General features: G+C 35.8%; 3 protein-coding genes across 4 annotated transcripts; 2 read left to right on the plus strand and 1 right to left on the minus strand.

Moving 5' to 3' along the window:
• The first annotated feature begins 3,259 nt into the window (after window positions 1-3,259).
• Window positions 3,260-10,085, plus strand: LOC106134878 (uncharacterized). The gene is made up of 8 exons (XM_060946641.1): window positions 3,260-3,341; window positions 3,954-4,056; window positions 6,897-7,028; window positions 7,595-7,829; window positions 8,605-8,763; window positions 9,051-9,208; window positions 9,559-9,616; window positions 9,848-10,085. The coding sequence occupies exons 1-8, from the start codon at window positions 3,267-3,269 to the stop codon at window positions 10,083-10,085; spliced, it is 1,158 nt and encodes a 385-aa protein (XP_060802624.1). The 5' UTR covers window positions 3,260-3,266.
• Window positions 10,086-15,457: 5,372 nt separating this feature from the next.
• LOC106134879 (opsin-2) lies at window positions 15,458-19,779 on the plus strand. The gene is made up of 8 exons (XM_013335021.2): window positions 15,458-15,510; window positions 16,014-16,196; window positions 17,120-17,329; window positions 17,670-17,806; window positions 18,275-18,440; window positions 18,756-18,942; window positions 19,293-19,375; window positions 19,674-19,779. Exons 1-8 carry the CDS (start codon window positions 15,458-15,460, stop codon window positions 19,777-19,779), a joined length of 1,125 nt encoding a protein of 374 aa, XP_013190475.1.
• A 691-nt stretch (window positions 19,780-20,470) lies between these two features.
• Window positions 20,471-24,748, minus strand: LOC106134958 (protein ecdysoneless homolog). Of its 2 annotated transcripts, XM_060946624.1 has the most exons (4): window positions 24,635-24,748; window positions 22,966-23,293; window positions 22,235-22,437; window positions 20,471-21,789 (listed from the first exon to the last, which is right to left on the minus strand). In XM_060946624.1, exons 2-4 carry the CDS (start codon window positions 23,174-23,176, stop codon window positions 20,542-20,544), a joined length of 1,662 nt encoding a protein of 553 aa, XP_060802607.1. In that variant the 5' UTR covers window positions 23,177-23,293; window positions 24,635-24,748; the 3' UTR covers window positions 20,471-20,541. The 2 variants fall into 2 exon arrangements, with proteins under 2 accessions (XP_060802607.1, XP_013190566.2); XM_013335112.2 differs by lacking the exon at window positions 24,635-24,748 and having other exon boundaries at window positions 22,966-23,509.
• Window positions 24,749-25,851: the final 1,103 nt, after the last annotated feature.

Genomic DNA, 25,851 nt, shown 5'->3' on the forward strand with positions numbered 1-25,851 from the left:
CCCGCGCCTCCGCGCGCTGCGAATGCGGCCCCGGGCCGGGCGCGGGCCGCACCTGCGCGACGCCACCTGCCTCCCCGCCCCCCGCCCGGCGTGCTCCACCATACACCTTAACGGCTAGCGCGGTCCAGCGCTGGCGACACGGCCCTCGCACTCGCAGCAGCCCCGGGATGCTCCAGCCGGAGAGCAGCGAGCCGCGTCTCGCGCGGCGGTTCTTTTGTCGGCTCGCATAGCGTAGCGGCCGGCAGCCTGCAGAGGAATGCCGCGCGCCCGAGCCCGGCCGCAAGCTGCCCGGCCGTCCGGGTCGCGCCGGCGCCCCGAGCTCCACGTGACAGATCCGCCCCCACCTCCGCAGCCTCCGTCGTCTCTCTCCGCCGCACCGTCGGACAACATCTTTCAGATGCACAATCGTCAGCTATCAATTAACTCTACGATATAGGTACATTTATAGAAAATTGGATTCTGAATGACGTGGAAAATGTTTTCATATTTCCATCGTCGAGGGCCTCATTAATAACAGCCTCTTATACATTAATATCAATTATACAAAGCAATTTACCTTACTAACAAGCAGTAGATATAGCACGCTCAAAAACATTCTTAGATCTCTTATAGTAGACTAGTTGTGCCCGCGACTTTATCCGCGTGGAATAGTTATTTTGGGCATCATTGAAGCCCTCAAGTATGAATAAATTCCCCCGTTTTTTTCACATTTTCCATTATATCTTCGCTTCTAATAGTTAAAGCGCGATGTTATATAGCCTAAAGCCTTCCTCGATAAATAAGTCTATTCAACACAAAAAAGAATTTTTCAATTCGAACCAGTAGTTCCTGAGATTAGCGCGTTCAAAAAACAAACTCGTCAACTTTATAATATTAGTATAGATACCAAACTTTGTTACTTACTACTACTAAATTGCACGTAATTTGGACTCATAAACCCTATGTTTTTTAGGACTTAAATATTTTTTTATACACATTGTCACTCTAGAATTTAATTTTCTTGTATAAGTTAGTTTTTGGTCCGTTAGAATTTCAAGGAAATATCAAGTACAGACTCTTAGTAGCTTTTCTGTCTTTGTGCCAAATATCATCAGATTCAGTCCACTAATTTTTTCCAATAATATTTTACGTAACAAAGTAAAATACAAATCTTTTCTCTTTATATTGATTGATATGCATTAATAGTAAAACATCCCATATAAATAGTAAAACATACATATGCCTACGGTTTTATACCTTACGGGGTAGGCAGAGCCAACAGTATTTTCTAGACAAAGATAAGTATTTTTGATTGTAACGAATGAACTCAAAAACTTCTGAATTGAATTAGACCAAATTCGTTACAGAGATAGTGTAGTCTTTCGAAGTGTCTTTAGAAGTAACTTTAATAATTCAAACATTAGTTTACAAATTTCCACCCTGGAAGGCCGGAGTGGGCCTAGTTCCGAACTGAAGCAAAAGCGAAGCGAAAAAACATCGGTAACAAAGCAAAAGCTAAACCAAATGCACTAAAATTTCCTTTTGGTGATGTTTACCGCAATGAGCCAATGCGCCGAACGCCACAGAATAAATGGAAGAGATCTTGTTATTAAGTTATAATATTTTATCATACTGCATTATCGGAGGGCGTAAATTAACTGCACCATAAATAAATAATCGCTATGCGGTGCAACGTTTCCAGTGTTTACGCGGACATTTTAAGCACGTGGTTCAAGCGTTACACTACACATTTACTCAAACTACAATTATTTATTTGCATGCATGTAGGTACGTACTTATATATATAGTTACCCAGTTTACATTCAACTAGCTGACCGAGCAGCTATTATGATCGGAGTATATCAACCATTTTATAAGGGAAAATGATTTGGGACGAAAATATAAGAGAAACCTATTTTCCCTGACGTGGGACCTAAATGACTGTTAGTTGATTTTTTTATAAAGAATAGGATACCAAGATGCCAATATCATAAAGCCTCGGTGTTAAAGTACCTTAAAGTTGCCCGATTGAACTGCATGATATTTTTATGCTATGTACATTAATTTTAGAACTTTTTTATGTTATGTACATTAATTTTAACGCTAACCGTGACGCAATCGTGAGGAAACTTGCACATTCAGGCAACTGCATGTATAACCATTATGGATACGGTTGCGGTGGTCAGATAGCTTTAAATAAAAACCTGACGTACCCAATAAGGATGGTCGTCAAAAGCTAACGTCAAAGAAGACCAAGTACATTATGTGCCGTGTGATTTCACCAATAAGAAAAGAATAGGACCACTCTATCTCGTTCCCATGGATGTCTCGCAGGCGACGGACTAGCAACTACTGTTTGAATCCCAATTCTATCATTTAGCAAAACAGCTGAACGTGGCCTATCAGTTTTTTCGAGACTGATGGCTCAGTCTGGGTCAGTCAGTCAGACGCAAAGCATGTAGATGTAATTATAAGTATGTATTTATTCATGTGATGTTACAATTTCGCAAAATAATATAAGTTGATTGTGTGTTTGTAAGCGAATAATCTACGGAAATACTGAACGGACCATGAAAATTTTTTCACCGTTGAAAAGCTAATTACGTACCTAGGTACCAATTTACATTAACTACGGGTCCTATAGACTATGAATGTAACACAGGCCAAGCTGTGACGGGCCGCTAGACCTATACTATCATACATTTTTATTCTTATTATAATTGCAAAAGTTTGTGAGGATGTGTGTTTGTTATTCTTTCACGCAAAATCTGATGGACAGATTTTGATAATATTGTTACCTAAAATTTGGTAAGTAGAAATAACTGCAATAACAAAATAAACTTTCTAGTTCCTTATAAAGAGAACTTTGCAGGAGACCGCAATGCTCTATCGGGCATCAAAGGTGATCACAACTGCGTCTCACTAACCCACATCATTGGTGACCAAAAAAGTTCTCCGTTCGGCCCCAACGTCCTTAAACTATCTCACATAATTCGTAAATTTCCCAAAAGGCTGTCTACAAAATTTATTTTAGTTAAAGATTCTGAAAATGTAATACGACTTTAAGAATCTTTCTAAAAACACAATACTTCAATAGATAGGTCTTCTTTTGGAATGCATAGGAGGCAATAAACTCCGAATTTGTGGTATGATACGATTACGCTACAATTTTATAAGCATTAAGGTTCGATTTGTCAGTAGAATTGGGACGCAGGTGGCCTGGAGCAAAGAGGCTGAATGCGCGCGCAGCAAGCGCGGGTCATCGGGCACAACGCGCGGCAGTCGACATGCGGCGCGCGAGGAGCGTCACGGGGCCCTTGCGGCGCGCCCACCCCGCTTCGGGGGCCACCTGGAATGTCCAGGTACATAACATACCACTTTCATGTAAACTTTATTCCTCTTACAACCTCTTCATCACCACTTGGCCCTTCCAGTCATAGTTCAACTTCTAATTAGCCATTGAACCAGGAATACAATGAAATTGAAGATACTATGTGGTGTTTGCGAAAATATGCACTAGCAAATGTGATCATCAAAGCCTTTCAACTCAACAGTTGGCTAAGGACTTGTTGCGCACGCACTTTCTTGAATACATTAAACAATTGTCTTTATGGGGAGTCGTTTAGAATTTAAGGACCTTCATTTATTGTATAGTAAAAATCGTATAGTTTTAAGATTGTGGTAAAGCATCCAACAGGACCTGTAAATGTTACACCATTGCTACATGTACTTTTCACGTAATATTAGTAAATAATGCTTGTAAGTACAAATGGCATCAAATGCCAAAGTTCCTCCGAGAATCGCCTTTGTGGCCTAAATTCACCCATGTGATTCGTGGCAAACTTTTTGTGCTCCTAGTTTACCCAAGTGTCCTTTAGAATAAAAAGTCATTCTCAATGGTAATTAGAAGGCCTATGAACAAAAGTAGAAGATTTTGAATAGGATTTAAACATTTCGGGAATATCTTTTCCTAGGTGGTGCGGGGTAAGATGTCATCGCAGTGTTTGTGGCACGCTTGCCGCGCGCTCTCCGCGGGCTTACTGTTGATGCTGCTCGGAGCTGCTATGGCTGTCATAGGTATTTTTAATTTGACTTACTTATACTTACTCTATCTCATCTCTTCCTCATCTCTGCGTGTTTTCGGGGCCCGGGGTCAGCCTCCCGACTTTTCTCTCTCCACTTGGTCCGGCCGGTTTTCAGTCCATTGGGTCGCATATTATCTTATGCGACTTGTAAACTTGACTTAATTATAGTTACGTTATATCATAAATAGTAACAAGGAAACAATAAATATTTAAAATAAAAATGAATTTACATACTTAAGTATACAAGTAATGAATGTGTCTTCTAATTGCACATTGATATTCAGTAATTGGATACCTACTCGTATATAAATCTCGTATTCTCGGACAGACCACAGACCACTTTCATGTCCCTTTTAAATCTTACTTTTAATCAATCAACGAATCTGATATTTGTGTAAATTTACATTTAGCGAATAAAATTATTGTGGCGGCGAAATTTAGTAGCCAATAAAGCAGGGGATTTGATAGAAACGTGCAATGCCATGACTCTAATAGCATCTCTAAAACCCACTAATGAAACAGTGCATTCTCTCTCTGTGAAACGTTTCCTCAATTTTACAACTTGCGTTCTCCTCAATATAACAACAATCAATTTTACATATCGAAGTTCAGATTCAGATAAAGAAACAATTGCTAGCCCAAACGTATAACACAACTCTTTAACATACATCACACATATAATCACATCTTCTCTTGTTTGACAGAGACAACAGTTTTGAAAAGACTGAAAGGCCACGTTCAGCAAGTTTATGACGTGTTTAATTTTCTAAACATATTTTGTATTGGCTTATTAACTGCTTCCACTTTTTTACTGTTATTTATTAGATATACTTATACCTAAGTAAAAGTGTATTTTTCCTAAGCTAAAAAAAATATTTTATTGAAAGTAAACAATGGCGCAAACAAAAAGTAATCAATCATGTTTCAATTGGATTTAGAATAAATTCCTCGCCTACATAATCGTGATGTGTATATTGCGAATAAATGGACCTACATTTCACATCAAGTGTTTGTTGTGTGAGACAACGTGGCGGCACAAAATAACGGTTGTATAGAAATAATAAACCAAAAGAAATATGTATGTACCTACAATATTTAATTGAAATTTTAGTTAGGAATAATGTATCCGAAAACCTACAACCCAATTTTCTATGTAATTTAGATTGTGAAGCCGTCAAATTAATCTCAAGACTTGCGAAGCACGATGAAAACATTGGTGACTGATGGTGATGATATCCTAAGTTATCACTCCTATAGAGTCTTATAATTTATTACGATTTATATTTATACTATACCGATATATAAGTAACAAGTAAATAAATAATAAATGCTTAGTTTAACTTGATGTTTCAAAAAGCTTAAATATCGATGAATCGAACCTCGCGTCATATTTGACATATTTGATATACACAGCGCCGTTGGTATGGCGGAAATTGTATGAAGGGTCGTTTCTGTACTAGTCGTGTTTGAAGTCGGGGGACAGGCTAGCGGGCGGCGTTGTTTCCTGCCCGTGAGCACCACTCCGGACCTGACACATCCGGCTTCGAGCCTCCGGCCATACATAATACGCAACATATATAGAACTCTATTTTCACGTGTGTGATATTTGAAAAGCATCGATGATTGATCAGTTACAATACCAGTTCAAATCTTACTGCGGCCATGTATTGACTTTTTCCAAAGTTATGTAGATGTTAATCTAAAGAACCAAATAAAAATGATGATAATAAAAACATTTATCAAAACACACCGTACCTTTACGTAGGTATTGGTTAGCAACCAAACCTACATTTATTTAGTTACTAGCTGTGCCCGCGACTTTGTCCGCGTGGAATAGTTATTTTGGGCATCATTGAAGCATCAAGGATGAATAATTTTACCCGTTCTTTTCACATTTGCCATTATTTCGTTGCTCCTTATAGTTGCAACGTGATGTTATGTAAAGCCCTAAAGCCTTCCTCGCTAAATGGTCTATTTAACGCAAAAAGGATTGTTCAATTCGAACCAGTAGGGAACTACTGGTTCGAATTGAACAATTCTTTTTTTTTCGTACTGATCAGGAATGAGATTAGCGCGTTCAAACAAACAAACTCTTCAGCTTTATAATATTAGTATAGATCACCAAACTGCTAAGCTATTAGGAATTACACGTGTTATTGTGAGTCAACCATAAAACATAGACTTATGCTGTCTTGGGATATTTTTTTAATAATTTTATGTAGATTATTTCCGTTATACATGGTTTCGCTGTAGCTTTAACCATTAAGGCTGCACACGCGACGGAAGCTTAAAAAATCAAGTAACTTCTCCCGTTTTTCCAACATTTCCTTTCACTGCTCTGCTCCTACTGATTGTAGCGTAATAAAAAATAAGCTATAACCTGCTCAGGAGTATGAAGAATAACTGTACCAAGTTTCGTTAAAATCCGTCAAGTAGTTTTTGTTTCTGTAAAGAACATACATACAGACAGACAAAAATTTTACTGATTGCATTTTTGGCATCAGTATCGATCACTAATCACTTGATAGTTATTTTGAAACTATATTCCATGTACAGAAATGACCTCTCTACAGATTTATTATAAGTATATAGATTACCTATTATTAGAGAAAATAACGTGAGGAACATGCAATTTAACAACTAACAATTATAAAAATTTCATGGTATCCCATGGACCATGGTATTGTTAGAAAGAGGTGATATGATGAACTTGTTAGAGTATTGGGGGTCTATGCCTGTCAAAATTCTATAAAAATTTAGACTTCCGTGACAGGCGGGCAGATTGTTAACACATAGCACTCCATACAAAATAATGACATTACGACGTTTCAGGATATTACGCAGAGACACTGTCGGTGGCAGAGGAAGTACGAGGAAATGCCACGATCTCAGTCAAAGACGAGACTCGAGGTTTCCATCTTAACAACCTTTCATATGCAGGACCTATTGTTATGGGATTTGGAGGTACTTATATACTTACTATACTACTTTATAACAATTATTGACTTCGTAGTTTCTTTGGAATAGAAATAAAGGCTCTACGAAATTGAATATCTGCCACCTACCTATAAAAATTACAAATTTACCTCTTACTATAAACCGGGCTTTTACTTTTTATTGTAATACTAGCTGTGCCCGCGACTCCGTCCGCGTTGAATAGTTATTTTGGGCATCATTGAAGCCCTCAAGGGTGAAAATTTTTCCCATTTTTTTTCACATTTTCCATTATTTCTTCGCTCCTAATAGTTGCAGCGTGATGTTATAAAGCCTTAAGCTTTTCTCGATAATTGGTATACTCAACACAAAAAGAATTTTTCAATTCGAACCAGTAGTTCCTGAGATTAGCGCGTTCAAACAAAGAAACAAACTCTTCAGCTTTATAATATTAGTATAGATTTTAGTACTTATAGTTACCAATATTTATTCGTAAAACATGAACCCATATTATTTTTACTTCTGCTAAGCTAGTAGGTAGCTCTTTTACTTTGGTTCTTTTATCCTGACCTAACCATTATAATATATAATTCCAGGATTCATCGTAGTAGCGGCATGCGTGATGACATTTGAGGCCCGTGACAGCGCCGCCAAAGTGACGCCTGCGCGGCCGCAATCCATGCCTCGACCGGTAGCGCGGCGCGGTCCCGGTTGTGCTGCGCCCGCGCGCCTCGACCAGCTCGGTGTGTACCGACTGCCGCACGTATTGCCGCTGCCGCATGCCTTGCCACTAGCTCCCATACACAGGCACCGACCGCCACACGCTCTCAGGTACGACACATTCAACAATGTCAGAGCGAGAACCTGCTATTTTTGGCCTTGGTGCTTTCAACATTTGACCTACCACAAAATTATTGGGAGTATCTATGTGGTTAAACCTTTAGTTAATATGAAAGGTATTCAGATTTCCATACGCTCACTCTATTATAGGGACAGCGCAATAAACGCACCCGGTGTCTCACATAGTCTAATTGTATTGTTGCAGATTTCAATAAGTACCTATTTGTTATATTATGTCCTTCCTTCAATAAAACGAAATATGTATCTACATTCTGATTATAAACCTTAGAGCAATACGGTCATTCGTTTCCGGGCAGGAAACCCACATTGCTCTAAGTAATAAGAGAATCATCATAATAAAGGTTGGTTATAAACTGATTAGTAAAGATTTGGTAAAATATAAAACCCAAACTATCCCTAAGTTGGCAAATATTGCCCCTAGTCGCCAATGCCAAAAATATCGTGTGAAGCTTTAAATAAGAACCGTTACAGTAACATTGGTCCAGTAGTTCCGCTACCTTTTGCTTATCAAGTATTTTACATATTTATTTATTATCATGCTCATTATCATGGAAATACTTTATTTAACTCACATAAAGAAACAATATTTTCGTCATGATATTCATTGATTCATCGGAATAATGATCGTATTGCATTCACATAAAACCATTTTAAAGTTAGGTTTGCCCACGGCCTAAGTTTTATGGCCAGGCCTGAAAACCGTAGGCTTCTTGTGGAAATAGGGCAGTGAGTATGTGTGGTACAGAAGCGGAGATGAAAGAGTGAAAGGCCGCGCGCGTTTCGGCTCGGCGCCGGATCTACGGGCGGTGGGCAGCGCACGCGCTGCTCTTCCTGCGTCTGCGCTCCGACGCCCGCTGCGACGCTACGCTCTCTCCGTAGACGAACCTCCGCATTCCGCTGTCAGGTAAATCACACACTTGTCACTACACTATCATCACTTATGCCCTGTTCTGCTTATCATTAAATTCTTACTGCTTAGTAGTTAAATTTTAAATATTTCTCTGTATTTATCACCTATTTTCTATTAAATGCACAAAACACGACTTATAGGATTCTAATAACTTTTCTTGTAACTGGTATACATTTATTTCAAGTATTTAAGAAAACTTAAAGAAATAAACTCTTTTAATAAAGAAAAGATGACCTAAAAAACATCAATTTTTTAATTCGACTCACGTACCATGTGGTTAGTGCAAGCGCAGCGGAGTCTGAATGCGGTTCTCAGTCCTCGCTGGCGATGGACCTGCACGGCAGCGGCGCGTGCGCAGGCGTCACTCTTCGTGTGAGGGACAACACACGCCGCCGCCCACTCGCACGGCAGCAGCGCCTTAGAGAGGACATAATGCATCGTAAGTAATAATTTGGAATTTACTTTGCAGAACAAAGCAGCGGTATTGTTTATGACTTTGTGCTCGAAACGATGAAGAAATAGTCTGTTCGGTAAAAGCGCGCAAAAAGCTCCATCAATTTCTTCTTTTCAAGGCTGCGGGCTCTGTCTACCCCGTAAGGGATTTTGACGTGACTATATGTGTGTATGTAGGTCTATTAGTATATTATGAACTTTTTCCACGTTGGTACAAGATCGACATAATGACTTTGAGGGCTCTGTTTTGCTTTACGGAAACCTTTTTAAGATGTAATACTCGTAATATTTTAATTAATTGTTTTCATACATTCCTAAAATTATTTAATATTGTAGCCACCCCGGGAGAGAGTACCAGCAATGTAAACAACATACAAGATTCTGAAATAACAAGGTAAATAAAATATATTAACTGACGGCAACTGTACTTTCTGAAAGTTCTTTCTGTAGGTGACGCTTTTTATTACAGATCTGAATCAGGAATGCACACAATACCTGTTAGATTATTGCAGAAGGAAAACTAACTTTAATATAAATTGCTTGATAAGATTCAGCTTTGAATGAATTTATTTAGTTAAACTTAGGAGGTTAACATCTTTTACTTTTAATACTATAATATTTTTAGGCAAATTGAAAAGCCACAAGATTCAGTGGAGATGGTCCACCTATCCGCTGAGCATGAAGTGCGCGCGAGCAGCGCTCCGCCGCCTCGCGGGATTGCGTCCCCGCCGCCATCCCCGAAAATCCTCGTCACTCCCAGCACTTACACGCCATCACCGTCTTCACCTAACCCTTCAGAGACACGGATACTCATAGAACATACTGTAGAAGAATCCGAGGAACCTCCGCCGCCTGACGAATGAGAACAACCGTCTCGGTACTCCGAGACGTCGACACTCACAGAAAACCCTTGTTAAAACAAGTTTTGTATACATTATACAATTTAAGTTAGTCTTTTACACATATAAATTGAATATAAATTACGGCTTTTCGACGTGTCTTCAAAAACGACGACGATTGTCTATTTTTTAGAACCACTGTTGTAACCTTTAAGATAAAATTACGTTATCGTTTAGAAATAATTAAGATCTGTATACATTTGTTGGATAAGCGATAACTTCTTGTAAGTAAAGTGTTTGATTTCAGGTATTATATAATTGCTGGAAAGCAAGTATCGAATTTATAGAAAATTATGTTCGTAAACTTTTTAAGTGTTAGTTATTACAATGGACGGTTTTTATTGACCGTCATGAAATAAGTTCGTTTATACAATTGATTTAAAATTTACTTGAATCTTCCTCTCAAATTCACCACCCTCACTTTATCTTGGACTGAAAAACAAGTCCATATTTGAAATTATTTTCTGAATGAATTATCTACTACATACAAATTCAAAAAGATTTACAGTTTTTAGAAATACAGAACACTGTAGAATGTTATAAAAATTCAGATAATTGTTCTTAAAATAATGTTTTAGACTTTTTATATCTTTTATCCCCACGTGAAAAATAAATGTTCATCAATAAAAAAAATATCAAATCATCTTAATATGAAGTTAAAGTAGCTACCTATAATTTGTAAAAAAATAATATGATTCATCTTATTTCATAACAATAGTTCAACTGTTTTGATGTTTTCGTAGGCATTCGTAGCAATAGTTTTAGCAGACGTAACACATACCTACACATACATATAAATACGAGTAGGTATATATGCATTATACATTTGTAAAGGTTTTTAGAAGTGCTAATGTTTTTAATAATGGATAATGTGCCAATGAAAATTTATATTAACAGACAACAGTAAAAACCAGAAAACTTATAAAAAGAAGGTATACTACTGGAATTCTGTCGTAGTGGATCTAAGTACTAACTACGGCCAAAGATGCAACCGGGATACTAACATAATGATGAAAGTACCTAGTTAGGTACATAACTTACCAAATAAAATAAAAAAGTGCGAGATTTTATCTGTTATTAGTAGCGAAGTCTATTAATAGCGAAGCAATGAAATTAAATATAACGAAAATAAAAATTATTCTAAAAGCATTTTAAATATGAAGCGATTTATAATTTTTATTTAGTTTATTATATTTTACAAGCTACAAATAAAATTAAGTAAAAAAGACTGATAAAGCGAATTTTATAAAAAGAGGAATAAGTAAATACTGAAAAATCTAGACGTGTGGTATCTTTTTAATGAGTTACAAAATAATAGTTAACAATGGTGGTTGTATCTACTGAAAAAGTATTCAGTAGATCAATTATTTTCATTACAGTGCCATCAGCATGCACAGATATTACATAGAAGCGAGAGCTTATAAGGCATTGAACATCATTTTGATGGAACTTTGCTATCTTAGTTTACGTTATTTCTATTTGCTTTGTTGCTCACGTCGGTAGTATTTTGTATGTTCATTATACCTACATGCCATACATTATTACTAGACATACAGAAATGATGTGCTCGTTCTTATTTTATTATAATTCGTAGATTGGCAATTAATCATACGAGCCATAATCTCATATATTAGGCTATTGAATCATTATTCCTTTTTAACATATGTACATACCTACCTACATATAATCACGTCGATATCACTTGTGGGGTACACAGAGCCAACAGTTTTGAAGAGACTGATAAGTCACGTTTAACGGTAAGGTAATTCCTTTTTAAGTTAACATTATTTATGTTTAAGTACCTATTTAAAGTTAAAGTTATTTATTTATAAACACAGACACACAATCATAAAAAGTAATTGCGGATATTTTTCAAACAGAAGTAAGTAAACCTTTACGACTGTGTCAGAAGGGAACTATAAAAAAAGAAAAAACTTTGTAGCTATTTGGTATTTGTAAAAATGAAAGCGATGAACCTTAATATATAAATTGTGATAACGTTTCTAACATATTGTTAGAAAAAAAAAATATGATTGTCAATATTATATTATGCACGATAATTATAATCGTCATTAGACGACGAAGATTTTAGATAAAACCTTGCCTTTAGGTAATTGGTTTAGAGTGTAGTATTATGAAAACTATAGCTGTGTTACAGCTGAGCCCTCATTCCAATAAACTTTTTATCTATTTCGCACGTTTTTGGAGAGGATTCACCTGTAATTCTTGTATCTCTAAACATTTATGTCCTGACAATACCTACCCACTTTTAGATCATCTTAAAACCCACGTAACTAGTATGTAGAATATAAGTAAAACACTACAAGATTTAAAACTTTTTGACCCTGCCGTCCCCTAATTTTGTACATCTGTCATAGAAAACTAAATATAACTACTCTCTGAGGTTATTAATACCAACGTAGTGTTTCGCAGTTTCCTCATGTAAGTACTTAGGTAGGCAGAAGTTATATAGGCCTAGTTTAAAATAGGTATTGTTTTTACCAATACATTGGTTTAATATGTGAAGCAGCGATGTTCACTTTGAAATACTATTAATGAGAAGTTTCGTCCACAGCTACCTATATAAATTTTAAACTTATAGATAAGTACTTCACCCGCGGTGATAACTCTTTATTTTAGGTATATCTCTGCTACTTTACAAGTACTCGCATAGATATGGCCTAGCTTGAAATATTGAATTTCATGAAATTGAATGTATTCAGCAATGTAGGTATATTGGTAAAATATTTATCGGGATAAATATTTTAAACTACGGGTAGTTATTTCAATTAATGGTCTACTGAATTTCACTCGGCGTCTTTGGATATCTTGGTCGGATCTTGTCAAAAGACATCGTGTGTTGTTAATTTAATTCGATACTTATAGAGATGAATCTAAAGGATATGTACTAGGTACTTAACCTTAAATGACCTATTTTAATTTTTTAAATTGTGATTTTGACCAATTTGTAGTGATGCCGCCGATGTAGGTACCTATCTATGTAAAGTTACTCAGAACTATTTTTGTGTCTATTTCCTACAAATTGTATTAATAGATAGATAAAATACAGTATAAGAAAGAGGCGTCTCTTCGACGGTTTTGTCAATGTATAATCTGACTGATCAGCCAATTCTTGTAATAAGTATTACAATTTTATACAACTTAAAGTTTATACACTAACTACGAGTAATTGGAATCCTTGTAATAAGTAATTATTATAACATAACGATGTGTAATCAATCCAAATGGTTGTTGTGATGTCTATTAAATTTGTTGAAGAAAACAACTTACCTATATCATTTATATCCAACTAGCTTTTGCAGTGGGCATCGCTCCCGTGAGAAAATTTTAGAAAAAAGAGCCTATATTCCTCCCGAAGGTCTGTTTTATATCTGTACCGAATTTCGGGAAATCAGCCCAGTAGTTTTCGGGTTCATTCGTTACAAAAATACAAATCAATTCACTTTATAAAAGTCTAAATATACAATACGGCGCGTAAAATAATTGCTGTTATCAATCAACAAAATAGTACCTACATGTAAAGAGCATAACCACCACAAAAATGAAACTACTTATACTTACCTAGACCTAGAGGTAGAAGAGTGCCATTTGATAAGTGTATGATGATGATAAGCAGAGACACGTGCGCGTTGTCTTTCATACAGTATTTAACAATAGTATGACTTTTACGGCCATGGGCATCAATAACCATTATAGCTGCATATAGGTTAGATATAAGTAAACTAAAGACATATAAAAATATATATCGGATTCAAATTCAAATTCAAAATTTTTATTCATTACTAGCGGACCCGACAAACTTCGTTCTGTCAAAAAGACTTGTAATGTAGCAGTTTTTTGTTCTTGCCTTTTAGGGAAAAAATTGAAATTTGTAATTTTAATATAATTGAATTTGAATTTTGTTCATCGATAATAAAGTGCAAATTAAATATGACGTTTTGAACACACCTACAGTGTTTAGACAACAGTGAACTTTATACAAAAGTAATAAATCTCAAATAGACTCTACGTTTTAGTTAGAAAACGTAAAAAGAAAACACTGTTTTTAGGGGATTTCCGGCAATTATTCGAATTTTTCTCCCCGTAAAAACCATCCTCGAAATTCAACGAACATTTTAAAAAAAGAATTGGCCAAATTGGTCCAGGCGTTGTTGAGTTATGCGCTTACCAACACATTCTGCGATTCATTTTTATATTATAGACTAGCGAACCCGACAGACTTCGTTCTGTCAAAAAGATTTGTAATATGACAGTTTTTTGTTCCTATCTATTAGACCTACATTGCTTAGACAACAGTGAACTTTATATATTAGCAATAAAGCTCAAATTGACTGTACGTATTAGTTAGAAAACGTTTGTATAGGATAAAGAAAAGGACTGTTTTTTAAGGTTTTTCAGGCAATTATTTGGTATTTTTTCGCCGTAAAAACCATCCTTGAGCTTCGACGAATATTAAAATAAAAGAATTGGCCAAATTGGTCCAGGCGTTCTTGAGTTATGCGCTTACCAACACATTTAGCGATTCATTTTTATATTATAGATTATAGGATACTTCATATCGCTTAATAATTGTCAAAACGTATGGTTTAACAACATTGGTTGACGTCATATCAAATAAATTACTTAAAACTTTACTGCCGCTTCCAAGGCGTCAGTGCAGAAGAAGCGGTAACAAACTGCACTGCAGCATTTTCTTCAACAACGTCAACTTCACAATATCAATTAAACTTAGAATGGAATGTGGACGAAAGAATAATTTGGTCAGATTAATATATTTATATGAGATTTTAATATTATAATATATATATAGGTATATAATGGATTGCCAATTTTAAAAAGATTTATGTATAGAGTGTACTGAATTTTGATTTAAGTTCAAATCAAACTACAATTCATTACGAGGTTCCTGTGCCAAGCTCAAGCCAGATGTTTTTATCATTAAGGTAATCATCAGTTCTATAATAAGCCTTCTCACAAAGTACTTTCTTTACATACTCTTTGAATTTTCGGTTGGGCATATCAAGAACAGACTCCGGCAACCTATTATAAAATCGTATATATCGGATTAAACGGTCACGAAACGACGTGCATACGTTGCTATAAAAATGGTGATCTGATCAACACAAATCTCGGAGCTTAAAACCTTAGATAATCCTATCAAAGGTGGCCGTGTTGGTAATCCACACAATCTCGTTAGCAATGGCGCCCTGCCAATACAGGTGATATAAATCTCATCGGGGTGTAAGACAACCCAGCAGTCAGTCAGTTGGGGTGTGCTGCGAGGCGCTCGACCGAGGACTGCTCACTGTTCAACCATGGAGAATAAAACAATCCAGTATTACGATGGCCCCTATTCTGCACATCTCAGGTAAGTACCCAATCTATCATCCTACTAGTCTCCGCTAGGTAGAAAGGACAGTTCGATGAAATATTGGCTTGACTTCGCAGAAGATAGGTAATATCCTTGCCAAAGACGCTATAGACCGGACAAGGTTGAAAGAGAACGTACGAAAGCAGATTCCTGTCCTCGAAGTACCGTAGCGGAGGGTGCATCTGGAAACACGTCAAGATGAGAAAGAGATCCTTCTTTATTTGTAAAGTTACGTATTCCTTGGGGAGAAGCGCGGGGTATGTTTATTACTAGGAGTGCATAAATCAGGTAATAAATAAAGCGACTCCCGTCCAACCTCCTTGACCCTATTGACAAGACTTACCAAGTTTATTTGACCATAGTTACATCTTGTCATTGTAACTAGTTGATCTATAGATTTAATTTAATAAACCTAGAATAAGTTAGTTTTAGCTTGTTTTAGTAAGTAATTCATATTGTTTTTACCTTCTGACAAAAAGTTTCTTTTTCATAAACGAAAGATCCGGTGAAGTGGAAATGTTAGGTGCTGGGCTGACTGGGGAGGACCTGGCTTCAGTCCCCGAACACTGGCTATCGTTCCCCGCGCCGCCGGCTAGCGCCCACACTGCGCTTGCGCTGCTTTACATATTTTTCACTGCCGCCGCTTTACTTGGAAATGGCCTTGTCATTTTTATATTTTCCACGTAAGTTCTGTTTAAAACTTTCTGTGTAAGTACCATTTAAATAAGCAAAAACGAGACGTATAAAATATACAATATTCTTTTTGAAATCCGCTAAATCGATACATGAAAACGTTTGAACGAAGTTTTAATTATGTATCAATCTCTTTTCAACCTTTCTTTTAACTAAAGCGGACCTTGGGCCCCGAAACACTTCTGTTAAGGGTGCACCCGGGAAAACGCAGAGATGAGAGATTCTCTTTTCAACCTTAACTTTTTACAGAATTTACTTGGGTACTTTACTTAGTTACTTTTATTTTTAAATTATTCTGTTTCAAAATCCTAAGTAGAGGAGAAGGTGGAATTGTGGCCCCCTACTTTGTTTTTGAGGGTTTATAAAAAAAATAAAGTACCTGGAAACTGAAAACATATTTAATTGGGCTCTTTGATAATTTGTTTATGCATATTTCAATATGGAAGAAACTAGTACCGGATAATCAGAAATAATATTTAATCTTAAATAATCAAATTTGGCATAATGAGATCAAGTGATGTTATGTGGCACCCTGGGGATTCATATTAAATGTATTGCACAATTGAAACCTAACGGCAAAAATCACAAATATAATAGTCGCCTTCTGGACCTGCACAGGCTGTATGAGCCAATAATTCGCAACTCTGACACTGTATCCTTTGCGCACCAGTAAAATCAACTTTGTTTCAAAGGTTTTTTAAATGTGTTTCGAATAATTATAATGACCTATAAACGGGGCGACATCTGACGGATTTGATGGGTGCTAAATTTTGCTCTCACAACGAGGATTTAGAACCACCGAAGCTAGGTGGCGTTATTAGAAAATATTAATATCAATGGGGGCCAAAATACATGGGGGGGGGGGGGCGCAATTGCACATTTTCCTCTAACAATTCCAAAAAATTTTTTTCAGAACCAAAAGCCTTCGAACTTCTAGTAATCTACTCATCCTCCAGCTAGCAATACTAGATTTTATTATGATGGCCAAAGCCCCGATATTTATTTACAACAGTGCCATGAGAGGGTTCGCTACGGGTGCTCTCGGTTGCCAAATATTTGCTCTAATGGGAGCTTACAGCGGTATCGGAGCGGGCATGACAAATGCCTGCATAGCTTACGATAGGTAGGTACGGAACCAATGTATTTATATTGTGCCATTGAAATCCCAACAATATGTGTAATTGAACGATGACTATAATTGAAAGACATTGCCGAAGAACCGATATGGGGGATCTATAAGATATAATGATAAACAGAAGCCAACAAGGCTGATTTTGTGTTCGTCTGTATTAGCATCAAGCGAAAGCTATTGCTCCAAATTGAATTAGTTTTTCTCAGATGTGTTTCTCAGTGTAAATTCATTTCCAAGAAAATATAATTTTTAATATCTGTTCATAATAACAATTACGAGAGTAGGTATCGATGACAAGAAAAAAATATTTTATTTGCTCATTTTCTTTCAGACACTCCACAATCACGCGGCCGCTAGATGGCCGGCTGTCTAGGGGAAAAGCTCTTTTGATGATTGCAATTATCTGGATATATGCAACACCTTGGGCACTATTGCCACTGTTCAAAATTTGGGGGCGATATGTACCGGGTACGATCTAGCTTTATCGTTGTTGATTACCTAATTGTATTTTTTTTTAATTTCTTTATTTGGTTTTCCTTGCTTTTGAGATTATCTATACCTATTTGCTTGAATTAAAAAGATTGGTTGCCGTGTGGTTCCCGGCACCATTACAAAAAGAATAGAACCACTCCATCTCTTTCCCATGGATGTCGTAAAAGGCGACTAAGGGATAGGCTTATAAACTTGGGATTCCTCTTTTAGGCGATGGGCTAGCAACCTGTCACTATTTGAATCTCAATTCTATCATAAAGCCAAATAGCTGAACGTGGCCATTCAGTCTTTTCAAGACTGTTGGCTCTGTCTACCCCGCAAGAAATATAGACGTGACCATATGTATGTATGTATGTAAAAGATTATATATATATATATATAACTATATATATAATATATATAACTATATACATTTTAAATAGAACAAGATAAATTGTTTTACAGAGGGCTACCTTACTTCGTGCACTTTTGATTATTTGACGAACACTTTCGATACGAAATTGTTTGTGGCGTGCATTTTCGCGTGCAGCTACGTTTTACCGATGTCTTTGATCATTTACTTCTACAGTGGCATTGTAAAGCAAGTCTTCGCACACGAAGCAGCGCTGAGGTAACATCAATTATTTAAAGTTAATTAACTAAGCACTTAGGTGACAGCCTTACATAACAGTCCTAAAGAAATCGTGTTTATATTATATATATATTATTCCGTGAAATTATTACAAAGTTCTGTATAAAATAATAACGATAAGCTTTTAGTAAAACAATTGACAATGAATTTTGCGGTTCCCTTAGTTTTTCATGGCCGCAAATTATATTTATTGGTTTAATTGAATTTAAAAGTGGTCTGCAGTGCAAAACTGTCGGTGTGCAATCAATAGGTGCAAGTAACAACGGTAAGGTCTCATTAGTAATTCTGTTTCAGAGAACAGGCTAAGAAAATGAACGTGGAGTCGCTGCGAGCTAATCAAACTGCTGGCGCTCAGTCGGCTGAGATCCGGATAGCCAAGGCAGCACTCACCGTTTGTTTTCTGTTTGTGGCCTCTTGGACACCTTATGGTGTTATGGCTCTCATAGGAGCATTCGGCAACCAGCAACTTTTGACACCTGGGGTATTTAAAATTTAAATCTATTCGCACCATTTGCTGACACTCCCTATACAAAGAATGGTGAAAATGTGCCGGGTAAACCTATGGCATTAAAAAATACAATGACTGGAGGACCTTCAAATTTGTTTTAACAATTTCAAGTGCTGACTTTAAATTTCAAGTACTTTAGGGGTACTTTTTAAATAAAAACGGCGTGAAGGTGTAATCGAAAATATTATGAAAATATTAAGGAGATTAGTACTTTTATGGACGTACAACAGCAACCCTCATTAAGAATAACGAAATAATGAAAAACCCAATTTATTTTTTTTGGTAGATATTTATATGCTCTGAACAAAATGTTATTTTTGCAGGTCACAATGATTCCAGCTGTAGCATGTAAGGCTGTCGCATGTATCGATCCCTGGGTGTACGCAATCAGTCATCCAAAGTACAGGTACGTAATCAAAAATTTTCTGTTCGACAATATTTAAACACCAACACCGATCATTTCATTTGAAGAAAACGTAAAGCATTACAAAATTCTTGTGCATATTTCTGTACGGAGTAAACTTGATTGTAATTTGTTAACACTTATAAATCAATCTTATGTACATATGTAGTACGTACACGCAAGTAAAAATAGCAGCATGTAAAATATATTTTTTAAGCTATTTAGGATTAATTGTATGTATTGTATCCAACACGTAATTTTTCAGTAATGAAGATACTATTAGTACAAATTTATTTTACAGACAAGAGTTACAGCGTCGCATGCCTTGGCTTCAAATCGATGAACCGGACGACACCGCATCGACGACAACTACAGTCAGTGCGCCGCCTCCTGTTCCTTCTGCTTAACTTCAATCACCATACGCTACCACAAAATAAAGGAACCTTCAATTCTGATTCTTACTCTGTGTAAACGTAACTACACATACGCTCAAAATGTGACAACTGACCTATATTATTAGTGAACTCTTTCTGATGACGACGACGCGGCTAAGCTTATGGAATCCGAGTTATATAACAAATATTTTTGCAAGTTAATAAATTCCATTGTCAATGGCAAAATTGTTTTCATTTGACACCTAAAATAAGTATTTAATAATGATTTCTAGTGGCTTTTAAATATAGCGGACTAAGAGCATATTGTACCTACGTAAGGAAGGACGTCAAAAAAACAAAGTCAATACCTCATACATATTTTTTTCGTATTTTTTACCCTTAATATATTTTGGTATATCAGCAACTGAAATACATAATTTGTGAAATTTTCAGCTTCTATTTTATCAAGGTTTATGAGATATAGCGTCTATCAGACAGGGGAGGCTTAGTAATAGGTTCCGATACGGAACCCTAATAAGTAACATCACAGCCTAGCGTCACAGGAAAAGATCAAATCCTGAATATACATATGTATACTAAGATCTATTTTATGATCTTAATGTCCTTCGCTCAAAGGACCTACCTATTATACCTCACCTCTCTTTCCATCTTGCAAATACCATATGGTGTGCGGGTCAATTAATAATAATAATGTTTTGTAAATTGTTATATTTATTTTTATGTGCAATAAAGAGTTTACAAACAAACAATAATTACATAAAGCACTTATTTTATTCAGTCATCATCGGAATCCAAAACATCAGTTTTATTAATACCAATGGATCTGAGTATAGTGCTGGAGGGGCCCGATGAACCTTGCTCTTCTTTCACACTTCGCACGATATTTTCAAGAATCAAATTGTGACTGTCATCAGAAGGAAATATCTCATGTTGGAGTTCTCTTTTTATTTCTTGCGACATTTCATCGTCAGACAAATCAAAATCATCTTCAAGCTCACTTTCACTACTTTGATCTGCTATTCTTCCAGATGAGAGAAGATTCAACATTTTTTCTAAGGAATTAACGAAATCATCAGGTTCAAAATGAACTGTTTCTTCTTTACTTTCAGATTGTTCAATCCCTTCAAAACCAGAGGTCTGTTTGAGAAAGTCGGATAATTTCGAACTTATAGAATGTGGTGTCACTATATCATTGTTTTTAAATTTTTCTGTCTTGCCATAGCGTTTATTCAATAGATCATTCAACTGGTCTGGATGGATATTTAGCCAGTCATCATTATCTTCAGATAAGTCTACATTGGTACTAAGTTTCATAGTTTCCTTTTGTTTAAAGAACTCATCAGAACACATAATATTTGTTATGTTGTTAGCCACATAAGAGCTCACTGGACATTCCATTTGTAGGAAATAATCCTTTGCGTTTTCCAGTAATTTTGTATAGTCTTTCGAGCCCTCCAAATTATCTTTAAAATATTCATTAATTTTTAAACTATTTATAAACTTATTAAACTCCTTAGACATGAACAAATCATTTGTTTTATTCATTATCATATGATATCCACAAGTCAGTTTATATCCATGACTGGTTTTTTTGTCATTTTCATTGACTTTATATTTCTTCAGACTGGGAGTTAATTTTGAATGAACTAGCATTGCATACAAACATTTTGTAAACTTAACTTTAACATCAATGCAGTTCTGAAAGTTAACATCTCTACATGATTTAGCATCAATTGGATCATGATTGCAAAATGTAGTTACAAGCGGTGCTATTAATGATGGTTTTAGAGATAACAGTGTAGCAATATCTACAGGTAACTTAACTATAGCATTATGTATACTATTCATAATTTTATCTGGATATCCACTTATTCGTTCATGAATAGCATTTTGAATGTCCAATGATGCTAGAGTTCTTTTATTGTCATATTTAATAATATTTATTGCTTTTTCTACACTTAAATCGGAATTAGTATTAACTAATTTTGGAATGAGGTGAATGTTGTTTTTCCAGATAAAAACCTACAACAAAAGATAACATGTATTAGTCTTCTTCCTCCTGGCTTTGGTCCTGATTGCATCCTCACCACATCACTCTGGAGAGGAACCCGGAGTATGCCTTTGACTATGGATTTTAGATTAAATGGGTCAGGTTTTACACAAAGCAACTCCCATCTGTCCTCCACAACCCACAATTGGATTGATCCCATCCAGCTGTCTGAATGTCCAGGTTGATTTGGCCACAACACTCTTGAGAACATATGTATTAAATACCTAGATATTTTTAAGTAAGTTTTTTTTGGGTGTATCTCACTATTTCTATGGAAAAATGGAAATAGCAGTAGCTAGAAGAAACAAAAAATAATAATAAATGAAGCATTAGGCATCAAAATTACATAAAGCTAATAAAGAAAAATTGACTGTCATTTTCTATGCATAAGTTATACTTTTAAATAGTTATGCTTACCCGATTTTCAGTACTTTCTGGATTTGCCCAACAAGGTAAATGATCTGCTGCTTCTATAAGCAGAAATTCTCCATCACTGTCACGGATTTGGATTATAACATCATCAAACTGTTTTGTTATTTCGAATACAATGTAGACTATAAACCATTCATCTTCAATATTATCGCCAAAACATGTTGATGACACTAGATGTGTAGGAGTACCTAAAACAAGCAAAAAAAAAACATCCTTGTAAACATTTGTTATTCTTTATAGGTACTTCATTCAATTCTGATGATCATGAGTTTATGATCTAAAATGGTAGTAAAGCTGTAGCAGAAGATAAATGTGTCATTCTAAGCAAAAAGTATCCAAATGGGCAGATTCTAGTTTCTAAGATATATGAGATTTCGGTATTTTGCAATTTCAACTGATCTTAATGTAAAGAGCTATGTTTTCCCAAATTAAGGCCTTAAAATCATGTAAACAACGTGAGAAAATTGCAATTTAAAGTAAATGTGTCTGCTTACAATTTAAACTTTTTAGACTTTTGCACAAAAAATTGATTTTGAATTTCATTTTCCACTGCATGGAATAATTAAAATTGTATTTTTTATTCCACAGGATCAAAATACAGCCTAAACATAGCCATAATATACATAGTACAGCACTTACAACTCAATACCACCTCACCACCCAATTGGTACCTAAACGTTTGGAATTGGAACGCCACAGATTAATTCAAAACTAACCTTCAATTATATTCTCCTGGATGGGGATACTAAACCTGAACTTATCTCTATGCCATATGTAATTCTGAGTTAGTTTTTCTATCGAATCATTAATTTCTGTACATAATTGTCTCCAATTCGTATTACTTGCTTGTGGTGAAATAGAAAATAAGCAACACACAACAGTGTCATCACTTGGGATAACAAAACTTGTTTTACTCCGTAGCGCCATTACTGTGAATTTAACTGAATATCCCTAACTGTAGAATTCAGGTACATGATTTGCTTAAAACAATATGATCCACTAATTTATATCTCATATAATCTTTTCAAATAAACAAAATATTACTAATAGTACGAGATCCGGCTGCAAAATCACTACGTTCATCGCGTAGTTAATCAAACTCACATTTTAACATACATTTATGAATAGGATAATACATAGATAATAGGGTGCCAGTCAATAAGTGGCCGCAAGTAATTTTAATTAAATTAATGTTAATTAATTTTCCAAAAAAAATTTCGTTCACTTGTTTTTTAAATAAAATATCATCCACATCATAGAAATGTATGTAAAGAATTCGAAAATCAATGGGTGCCGTTACACACTCGGCCGCAACTACTATGCAGCCAGGTGTAAACAGGTAATATTTTGGTCTATTTATACGTTCATGTCGTACACGCATGTTTTTTATATCAAATTAAAGCTAATTTTTTTTTTAATATGATGATATATCGCTGCCTGTGAATAAATGGCCGCAAATTAGGGTTGCTAGCTGTTAAAAACTCGAGGTATCCGAGATAAAGTGAAAGAGAGTTAGCGCGTAACGCCACTTGTTAGACAAGGATGGCGAGTACCAGCTGTGCGAGTATTTGAAGCCATTGCGCACGCGTATAGATAGGGTTCTCAACAGTGCAGCTAAATTATTCTTATATGCTAACCTTCTTTTTGAGCTCGTTATACACAACGTTGTTGATATCATTTATTTATTGAACTTGAAAGTGTTATTACGTTGATAAAAGTAATATTAACATTTTAGAAAAATGAAAAAGTGTTTTTTGTGTAGTAAAACTCAAAATGTAACGAGCTCAAAAAGAAGGTTAGCATATAAGAATAATTTAGCTGCACTGTTGAGAACTATCTATACGCGTGCGCAATGGCTTCAAATACTCGCACAGCTGGTACTCGCCATCCTTGTCTAACAAGTGGCGTTACGCGCTAACTCTCTTTCACTTTATCTCGGATACCTCGAGTTTTTAACAGCTAGCAACCCTAATTTGCGGCCATTTATTCACAGGCAGCGATATATCATCATATTAAAAAAAAAAAATTAGCTTTAATTTGATATAAAAAACATGCGTGTACGACATGAACGTATAAATAGACCAAAATATTACCTGTTTCCACCTGGCTGCGTAGTAGTTGCGGCCGAGTGTGTAACGGCACCCATTGATTTTCGAATTCTTTACATACATTTCTATGATGTGGATGATATTTTATTTAAAAAACAAGTGAACGAAATTTTTTTTGGAAAAATAATTAACATTAATTTAATTAAAATTACTTGCGGCCACTTATTGACTGGCACCCTATTATCTATGTATTATCCTATTCATAAATGTATGTTAAAATGTGAGTTTGATTAACTACGCGATGAACGTAGTGATTTTGCAGCCGGATCTTAGACTATAAGCACATCACTCTTTATTCTCTTTCACAGATATTAAATATATAATGTCTAAATTAAGACAGTTATGACACTCATAAGTTCACCGTTAAGTTCCTTTGTATGCGCATAGCGCTAGTATCGCATCTGTCACTAGTAGTGTACAAGCTAAGCTAATGTCGACAAGCTTGTGATGAGGCAAAATAAGAGAGTGGCAAAGCGAAATTTTGGTCTGAATCGGTACAAAATTTTGAAGGCATTTTGGTACCGACTCGGTATTACATGGATCTTACAACTTTTTACGGTAGAAAGACAGAGCTGCGAGACTTGGTTTTTTTACAGGATGTTTTTGATGGCATTTATTTTGAGCCAAAGGCTATAAACATAAGTAGCCAATTGGTGCGTGTGATATTAGCGCTATGCGCATTCATCGAAACTACAGTGTCCCGAGCCTGTTCTCTTTGTGTGTCACTTCACTAACTCTATTTTACATTACAAAAGCAATTGACAGTGACAAATGTACAATTTGTTTCATGTCATATTTTACCAGGTATCAGTGTCAGATGTCTAAGTCCAAGTATGAAATTTGAAGATTTGACATTGACCTCGAATATCATACTACCCTATCAATAAGCCAATTGATAGTATCGATAGCTAACTTTAGTACAATAGTATTGATAATATAAAAGCATCAAAAGTATTGAAATTCAATATTGGTAATACTATCGATAGTATTTATAAGCGACGCGCTCACTTCAGTCTTCCTTTGTAAATATAAGTATAATCCTCCTTTGTAAATATAAGTATGTTCCAGCCGTTCTAACAACATACGGTCCGGCTCGGGACGTGGCGTTACCGCCACGTCTTACGACTTTGGTGCTCTTTTGATTGGGGCGGCCGTTTTTGTGGGATGCTACTTGTGTCTACACATTTGCGCCATCTCATCTTCAGGTTTCCAAATCAAAGGCCGGCTGCTGCAATTGAGACAAACAACCTTAAAAGGGGCAAATATTTGTATAGGTATTAGTAATACCTATATTTTTGAACCTCATGAGGTAGAAACTCTGCTGAAAAAGAAATGCCGTCAGCCTTCTGGGCACATTCTTGCAAGTTGATGCTAAGCAGGAACTGTACAATTTGTGAATTTAATTTTAGTTTGTAATCATCTTGTTTTAATAAGTAGTTTTAGTAAATTCTGTTTTATTGTATTAATTTTTGTTGTAATCAAAAATATTTGTAA

The sequence above is a fragment of the Amyelois transitella genome, chromosome 11 (genome assembly GCF_032362555.1).
Source record: "Amyelois transitella isolate CPQ chromosome 11, ilAmyTran1.1, whole genome shotgun sequence".
Classification (NCBI taxonomy): Eukaryota; Metazoa; Arthropoda; class Insecta; order Lepidoptera; family Pyralidae; genus Amyelois; species Amyelois transitella.